The 9,654-nt window shown below is 39.0% G+C and overlaps 1 gene segment (V, D, J or C); it reads right to left on the reverse strand.

Annotated features, from left to right (window-relative positions):
* Nucleotides 1-5,834, reverse strand: LOC104509370 (the record flags this gene model as incomplete). The annotated part of the segment is given in 5 exon segments: nucleotides 1-116; nucleotides 1,209-1,226; nucleotides 1,599-1,934; nucleotides 3,951-4,129; nucleotides 5,759-5,834. Coding segments are annotated over 5 exon segments (725 nt in total), but the record flags the coding sequence as incomplete, so codon positions are not given.
* Between the last annotated feature and the right edge of the window lie 3,820 nt (nucleotides 5,835-9,654).

Consider the following 9,654-nt stretch of genomic DNA (forward strand, 5'->3'; position numbering starts at 1 on the left):
CTAGCCTACCTTGGCTGTCCACACCAGACTGCTCACCAAAACTGCATAGAGAAAGGCTTTGCCACAGAGAATGAGGTAAGTGATCTTCAGAGTATTTCCATATCGCAAGTAGGACTCTGCAAATAAAACATAATTTGTGTATTGAATCATCATCATCATGACAGGCTAGACCTAGTTTGGCTTCAGTCAAATAAAACCCTTGAAATCTTTAGCTAAGTGACACAAAGGAACCAGAGCCAAATTAATGACTCTGTTGACATGAGATAGCAGGGCATGGGAAAGAGCACTGTAATTCAGAGATCCAAAAGAGAAAGCGAGCCTAGGAAATACAGAGATTGGCTTTATGCTAAGAAAGTATATCCTAATTGGGAATGTTTACCCATTGTGTTGCCACACCTACTGAAAAACTAGGCTGTACATGTGATTCCCCTCTTAGGAACTCAGATGAAGCTGAATCACAAGATAGGATTTATATTTTCACTCCTTATTGTCAGTGGCTTTGTGAGCAATGCTGATATATCAGGGAAGTTTTAACCCAAAAAACCACGGTATGTAGAACTTTCATCATTTTAGATTTTTCACTCTTAAGGAACAGCAGTAGTATTGAGGCACCAGACTGATTTTTGTTCAGCCTTGATATTTCTGAAGCATTGAAGAAGTTGGTGAAAAACAAGACTGTGTAAATCTGTATACATAAGGGAAAGAAACATAATTTTTAATATGGGTATCCTTACTGTTTGAAGGGGAATGTGACCTGTAATGAGAAGTATTCTGAATTTGATAGTAAGAAATATTCAGAATTCTGGATTCTGAATCTTGATGTTATAATCACTCGGTTAGGTATGATTTTATTCTTTCATGGCTGAGCAAGCAGCTTCCCAACAGAAGGCAGCGTTAAGGACTTGTGAAGATGACAAAAAGAGGAAATTACATTCTATAAGAAGGTCCCAAAGTTTCTTCTGTTATTTCAAAAGGGAAACATAAAGAAAAGCTAAAAAACCAAAACACAGCTAAATACAGCATACACTCCTCTCACAGTATTTTCTTTCTCTTTTTCTTCTTTTTTTTTTTTTTTTTAAATCTAACATACAAACCACTTAGATGAGGAAGTACAAGTTATTCTTCCAGTAGAAATCTCACACACGTAGCATAAATAAAACTGGAATCAAAATACATATAGATATTGGCTTGTGGGAGGACACACATACCTTCTGTAAGTGAACAACCTGAAAAACAAAAATGAGCTGAACGTCATTATTTTCTTCTATGCAAATGGAACACAAATTTTAGAAGTTTTAGTTTACAATATACTGCCTGAATCATTTTACTATACTATACATTTTACTGTATTAAAGAGATTTCTCAGTGAATGTCTGAGGAAACCTTTGAAAAACTGGAATGTCTAATGATAATGTAGATACAGAGGCCCAGGAATATGAAAAGACATATGCAAACCCCTCCATATTTTACATATATATTTGTGCCTTAACAACACCCTGTACAGAAGCTGTATATAGATGTGTTTCACATCATAACCCACATCCTTTCGATTTGTGATTTCTACTAGGTACAGCTGGTGATACACATTTTTTACTCACCAGCATCACCATAGATGAATTTGTGTATCGATTCCAGTGTTTCATTCTTAAAAAAATGGGCAACACACTCAAAACGATTAGAAGGGTTGAACCATTCCTGGTCTGAGATCCTTAGTTGTCTGGTCAATGAGTAGGTACTCCCATTCCATGTGGAAAACTCGACTGTCCCCACGCCTTCTGTCCTCTTAGCACCATTCACCTTCCAGATGAGATTCACGTGGTCAGGGTAGAAACCAGAGGCCAGGCATACCAGCGTGGCCTTGTTCTTCTGTTGGATCTCTAGTTTTGATGGGGAAAAGACGGCTACAGCTGGAGGTATGATTTCATCATTCTTCTCTGAAATGGGAAGAAATATGGCCCAGGGCCTCCATTACTGTCTTTAATCAGAAACCTCTTTAAATTTTACTAAATTTAAAGTAAAATTTAAATTTTACTTCAAATTTGACTCCTGATATATCCAGCTTTTTAACAACTGTCTATTAGACAATATTTATTGGATAGATAGACACCAGGAAACTGAAAGCATTTGTCTTCATTCATGATACATGAACATAAAAGTTCTGGCTACAGAAATGCATGAGTGAATTTCTAGTATTGTCTCTGTCAGAAAAATAAGAAAGCTGAAAAGAGGAGCAAACAGGTGTGCAGAAAAGTACCCAGTAGTTTTGTAAGACCTGTATTTGTAATATTGTGCTAATAGGAAAGAGTCTGTGTTATAAGGCACAAGCATCTTCAACAGACTCTGTTACCTTTCTGAAAGTGTAGTAAGACATGATGGTTCTTGCAGTGTTTGGAATTATACTTGCCATGTGATACCTTAACTGGATGCCCTCGTTTAAGAGATGAGTTGAAAGGAAGGAGCTGACCTTTCTTACCGTTTTAAGTGAAGAAACCTGAATCTGCCTGGGACTAGTTCTGCTTTAGGTCTTAACTTGCCATCCTTATTAAGACCGTGAAATGTTTCTTTATGTTATTTATTATTTAGGTTATCCTAGGTATAAGAAGCCTAAAATGGTGCAAGATTCTGTACACCCACAAAACATGTCACCTGTTTAAATCCTACATATAAGACTAGAGGCAACAGACTTCTACCGTTAAAAGGACATAAAATTCAACACTGAGATGTTACTCAGAAGCTAGGCAAAGACCCTCGAAGCGTGCCTTTTTCACTCAGTGCTTACTCTACAAAGATCCCTGCACTGCTTCTGTGAAAACGTGTGAATTTGTGCAGACTTCAGAAGAGGTAGCTAGATAGTAATGGAGATAACAACCTAGAAGGTTTGGCACTGGTCTGCTTTCATGAGGAGACTGGCCACTTCTAGTACTTGTCTTTATGTTTTTTTTCCGTATCCTAAAATTATCTCTGACATACATTCATCGGCTCATTGCCTAAATGGCTTATGAGTGTAGACATGGAAACAGATAGGGAGGACACCAAAGAAAAAAAGATAGATTTAACAGACCAAAACAAACAAACGAACCAACCAACCAAACAAAAACCAAAGATGAAGGCAGGTGAAAAAGGCAGACAAAAAAATATAAAACTACTGAAAAGACAATGAAAGCCAGAAGATGAGCATGCTTATTTTGATGGAATAAGGAGATTGGTCAACATCAGAGAATCAGATATAAGTGCTATCCACAGCCCATTCTGTTCTGACCTTCCACAGTGTTCATGGCAGACACTGACACAGTGCTTAATCACTTCCATGCATAAACCATTCCCTGTCACACATTCTTCACTCACTTAAGAGAAAAAGTATCACATTTCTTCCATTCCCATCATGGCAAGGTCAGCTTCACGATTTCTTGTTATCCTTCACACCTACTCTCATTTTCAAATCATCTGCATGTAGGCTACATATCCTCAATGCAAGGGAATTTTTCAGGTCTCCGCCACACTGAGCACTGGGGTTAATCCCAGCTACTTACCAGTAACTCTGAGCACATAACTCCAGAAGTTGGCAGTTTAAAAGCACAGCTGTACACAATCAGACTATAATCCACAGTGTCATTATGCTCTTCTCGCAGACCAAAGAAGGATCTTTTACTCCCAACCTCTATAGTGTTTTCTTCGAGAATGGGAGGAAACAGAACTGTTTCTTCATTCCTCCCTGCATGAAGTTCCCAGTAAGAGAAGACAGAGCCAACAGACACAAGGATCTCAAAAATCATGTCTGCAAATCCTACATTTCCATATTAACACATCTCATTTTAATAAGCCACCAATAAAGCATTTATCCTGTCCTCATGACTGTATGACGAATGATCATTATTCTGCTATTAATTAAGAGTGGTCTTATCCCCAAAACCAGTATCACATATATCACAAAGATCTGACTTGTCTCTTACCTAGGACCGTGAGTTTTGTCCCACTGCCAAAGTACAGTCTTTCATTATTCACATTGTTTTGGAGCAGGAGGAAAACCTCCCCGCTACTATCAGTCCTCTGAGCCAAACCTGTGGACTAACCCTCCCCTCATGCGGTATCAGCAAAAGAAGAAACACAGAGTATATTAATTTATGGTCCCCTAACAAGGAGAAGGTTATGTAAGGGCACACCACCACATCTGTGTGTCTAACCAGGTGAGGTCAATCTCAGAAATGCCCCTTCCAGAGTGCTTTTGCTTCATGCTTTTGTGAATCGTTGCAGCTTTCACCACTTCTTTAGAGGACATCTATCTATTTATCTAGGTGTACTATTAGAAAATATTTCCCATGTGCAGACAGATTAATTTTCTTTCCTTATTTTCAACTAAACAACATCATTTCCTTAATTTATTAATTTCCTTTCAACATCATGAATATTATTCTGTAGTAAAATAAATGTCTTTGGTTTTCAAATTCTAATAAATGAAGAAACAAATAAATAGATAGATAAATAAATGTACTGTATATGTGTCAAAGGACCCTGTTCCACTGTTCCCATTGTAGCAATTCCTAAACATTGCTCCTTTTCTCCTTCCCTGGATGGAAGCCCCTGATTTTATTCCCAATGTTATCTTAGCTATGATTATTACAGTTAGCTGCATACTTGACTGTGATCAATGACAGATCAGTGCATTGATTTTCATCAGCTCAGGTACCTCAGAATCACACTGGATTTCAAAAACAATTGCTGATCACTTTTTTCCTATGGAGATTGAATTGTACCACTTGTAATCATTTAACTTTGCAGTGAACTAGTGTAGTACAAAAGCCCGAGGCACCAGTTCTTCTGACTCCAGGAGCAATAGAGCAAGAAGAAAACACCATCATTTTTATGAGTAGTAGAAGCAGCCTTGTTTTCCTCTGGATTTGGAGGTAGTCAAAGCCCAGAAGTGTGACCCAGAGAGAAACATTCCCTGAGAGACACTTCTATTTGAAATGAACCGCATATTCTGTTTCTGTAGTTTTCAGTGTCCTTCAGCATCTATTCTGAAATAGTAAGGACATTGTCCTAAATGATCTTTTTATCACCATCCTGATGAGCCTGTTTTGTGGAAAGAAACTTGCTGTGCTGTGGAGAGTTGTTTTCTGTAACGAAAAGGAATTAAGCAGCTGCAGAGAGCTGTTAGTATTGCTTATGATAAAGTTCAGTATTTATTTGTGGCTTTTGCTTTGTCAGCTAAAAATGCTAGCACTTGTCTTTACCAGCTCTCTGAGATAACACACAGTTATTTTACCCTGAAAAGACCCAAAGTAATTTGTTTGTAGAGTCTTGATTTTGTTTTCTATACCTGTCCAACGTGTAACTGTAACTCACTTCTTTTCAGACACATAGCCTTTCACTGACTTGTTCTTAATCACCTGTAACTTGGGGAGAGCTAGCATATGGAGAATAGCTTTACTTTTGGGGAATAGTGATTTTTGCAGATGTTGATTTATTAAGAAAATGTATTTATGATATACGCATATTTTTTAACCCATTCCTCATCCTAATTCTTTCTATGGAGATCTTTCGACCCACTGAAAATGCCTTCACACAGTTCTCCAAAGTGAAATGTGTGCCCTGACCTAGAGTACTAATCTTAGTCTATTCTCCAGAGTAGGCTGGGTTCTTAACACATCAGAAAAACACCAGTTTAATAATGTGAAGGAGAATAAGGTTGAAGAGAAGTTTTCTAAAGAACAGACCTGGGATTTGAAGTGATTTAAAAGAGAAAACAAAAATTTCTTACCTATTACCGTAAGTTTTGTGCCATCGCCGAAAGTCAGCTTATTGTTGCTCACAGTGACAAAGTGTTGTATCATAAGCTGAGAAAAGGAATGTACTGCAGCTGACTTCAATAAGCAGAACCTTAAGTAATGTTTACTGTATCTCGAATCCCAAAGACCCCTCAATCTCTGACTGAAGAGCTTTGGCAGAAAACCAGCTTGAAACCCCATTGTATAACCTGTAGCATTTATAAAATAATTTCCCCAAGTGTTTCGCTACTTAGTTTTATTGTCCACATTTCACTCCAAGGTTATTTTACAACCTTTCTCTAGTCTTCATGTTATTTCTTTCATATTACCTGTTATTCTAATTTTGTAAATGTAGAAACCATGTAGACATACCCAAAGTGGTAGAGGATGTTGTTGTCTAGAAATATAATTCCTCCACAACCAGAGCTTCCTTACTGTCAGTCTTGTACTCTAAGTATTGTGAAGCATTCCTTTCTGTAACTCGTGGAGGTAATCATCAAATAACATTTGCTTTGTTTTTGTCAGTCACATGTCTTTTCATGTAGGTGGTTCGCCTTTGTGGCACTGAACTAAACCAAATCCATTTGTTTTCCCTTAAATGGCAGGCCAGCAATCTTGAATAGACTTTCAGGATCCCATTCAATTTTCTGATATGTTAACAGTAATCCACCTAAGGAGAGTCCAGAAGAATCAGTTGTCTGTCCTCAGGCAAACCCTTGATATCCGTTAGGAAGAACTGCAGTGAGACAGTGTGGAGAAGGATTAGAGAAAACCTTCGTGCTCGCGGGCATGAGTTAGTCAGTGCACACAGGAGGTTTATTTAAGAGAGAAAACCCCAACATGTTTTCTATAGTGCCTCTGAGAGATACCTGCTACATGTCAGAATTCTTTTTCTACCAAACACTTCTATCACATTAATAAAGAACCATTTTGTAGTCGATTGCAAACACTATCACATCAGGAAAAAAATACTGATTATCTCCTTGACATAGTCTGATACGTTTTAGGTGCATCTGCAGTCAATCTGCTTTGCTGGAAATGACTTCAACGTCTCCAGATCTCCCAGCTTGTTTTCCAGAGAGGGCAGGCTCCGTTCTCAGGTGATGCAAATAAATTCTAGAGTACGAGGCCTGTCAACACAACCCACGACCGAACATGCCCACTGTGCTGCAGAAATGTCTGTAGCTGTCTTAACACTCTCCCACAATGCTTATGCACCTGCGGGTTTTTGTAAAGGTCTCGTGGGCAATGTATCATTGTGGATCCCCTGTATCCACAACGATACAAGCTCGTACAAAAACAATACCACCCATGTCTCCGCCCTCCCATTTTTGTCACCCAGTCAGCATGAAAGGCTGCCATGAGGCCACCTCATTCCTCTGCCACTGCTGTTTCTGCGTGATAGTCTGATTACCTCCTAGTGTATCCATGATCCCTGGATTTATAATTTTTTTCCCATAGACGAAAAACTAATATATTTTTTCTTTTATTAGCTGATTTTAAATACAGTTATTTTTAAAATGAGTAACTTCATGGCAGTGTTTATGCTGCTTTCCTTCCCACTCTTTTTATTTCTGTCTCAGGATGATAAACAGACCTGGAGCCCACAGTAACAGGTTTGCTTTGGGAGTGATTTGCTTATAACAGACTGCTGTTTCTGTCTGTAGCCTGGACATCCTCTTTGGTCTGTGCAGCACTTGTCTCAGTTGCTCTGAAAGGGAGGGAAGTTGGATGCTGAGCTCTTAAATTTGCATTCTTCTGACTACTCTCTTGCAAGCTTCTTCAAAGTGCTTGTGACCTGACTGTGAAAAGGCCTCGTCTGGGAGTAAGAAAATGCCTTCAGTTTGGAGTCTGTCTGAAGGGGGTGGGGACCGGCAGTGACAGCTAACAGGATACCTTTATCTCCTTCCCTTACACATAACTAAATGGAGACATAAAGTTGTTTTTTTTTTTTCCCCACAAGTTTTTCCAGGTATGATGTAACTCCCAAGAGGGAAAAGTGCCAGTGAGGCTGTATATACCAGCATACACTGACGGAATACAGGGAAAGACAGGCATGTGAAAAAAACAATTTATGTTTGGGGCACATACAGCCCATCCTTGCCTACTCTTCTCACACACAAGGTCAACTCACAGTCAGCAACATCACCAAGTACCTGCAGTAAACATCTTGTTCATGTTGCTCTTCAATGGTGTCACTTTAGTCTGTCTTGATATTAAAAACAGACTGTAAGTACAGGACACAATCCTTTGAAACCAGATAATCCAACTAGGAAAGTCACCAATTATTTTCTTTTGTTTTCAGATATCCCAGAAGAACACATAATTTCTGATACAGCCTGTTCAGCTGGGAACAGCTGTTAGTGTCCCAGAAAAAAAGGAATGAGAAACATAAGACTAAGCTGAAAGATTTAGGACCAAGACATAGGACTACAGAAGGCAATATATTGGGCAGGTGATCTCAGGTGACCCTGCAGCATCCTCTTTTCTACAACATCAAAACTGTGTGCTTAAGTCACTAATTATGGGAATGACTGCAGACATTTGTGTTTGTTTAGACTTAATTATTTTTAAAACATATTTAGGATTTTATTTGGCTCTGCTTAAATAATAAAACTAATAGTGGGATATTATTTTCCTGCCCTAGTCTTGGTTTGTCTCTGATCTCAGCACTGTTTATATTCAGGGTCTAAAACCATTCTAATAAAAATTAATTTAAGATTATTCTGTGTCCTTCTGCAGTCTGCAGCTCCATACATGTCCTCACCATCACGAACAGACTCTCGCCGGTATGGTGTCCTTTAAAAGCAAGCAAATCACCTCTGTATTAATTTTGGAGTGTTTCTTTGTGGTGCTAAAATCTCCTCAAGGCATGTTCATGAGGCAATTTCCAAGATCTGCCAGCAGAGCCCAGTCTTGTCCCACTTTAATGTTCATCTGTAACCTGTCAAAGGCAAGGCCAAGCATTCAAATGAGTGAGAGGGAGAGAAGAGAGGGAAGACAGTTCCCTGGTTTTTATTTCTACGTCTGTCATGAAGACTTCATGGACCAAGCTATGTAAAACTTCAGACAACAATGAAAAGCAAGAATATGCAAACAAGAGACATTTGGGGTCATATTTACTAACAATGGTATAATTTTAGTGCAGAAATTTCAGAGGGAGGTAAAGGTCCTATATCATTCTTGGATTACTCTTTAGAGTTTACAGAAACAGCAGCAACAAAGAAGCAGGCAGAACTATAGAGGTGCCCTGAGCTTTACGGATTTGTTTCAGGGACACCAGGACATTCTTGTCATAAACATTCTGTACTTTTGACCAAAAGTCCCTAAAATTAAGCAATAACCTTTTCAGGGCATATATGTGTACAGCAGTGATAAAATAACGGAAGGAGAGGATGTGTAAAATCACATCCTGTGGTGGGTTGACCTTGATGGCTGTCAGGTAACCACCAAGCCCCTCTACCACTTCTCCTCCTCAGCAGGACAGGGAGCAGAGAAAATAAGAGAAGGAACTCATGCGTTCAGAGTTTAAGGCAGTTTAATAAAGAAAAAACAAAGGCTGTGGGCAGAAGCAAAGGAAAACACAAACATTTATTCCCTGCTTCCTGTCATGCTGGGAAGTAGGGCTGAACCCATAGCAGTTGCTCCTGAAGACAAATGCATAATAACAAATGTACCCTCTGCTCCCCCTTTCTCTTATCTTTTTATTTCTGAACACAACATCACGTGGTATGGAATAACCTTTTGGCCAGATTGGATCAGCTGTTCTGGCTATGTCCCTTCCTCTTGCCCACCTCCAGCCTACTAGCCTTTGGAGTGCGAGCACTGTGTGAGCACTACTCAGCAGAAGCCAAAACACTGGTGTGTTATCATAGAATGAATCATAGAA

This window comes from Eurypyga helias, unplaced genomic scaffold, assembly GCF_000690775.1.
Source record: "Eurypyga helias isolate BGI_N326 unplaced genomic scaffold, ASM69077v1 scaffold3915, whole genome shotgun sequence".
NCBI lineage: Eukaryota > Metazoa > Chordata > Aves > Eurypygiformes > Eurypygidae > Eurypyga > Eurypyga helias.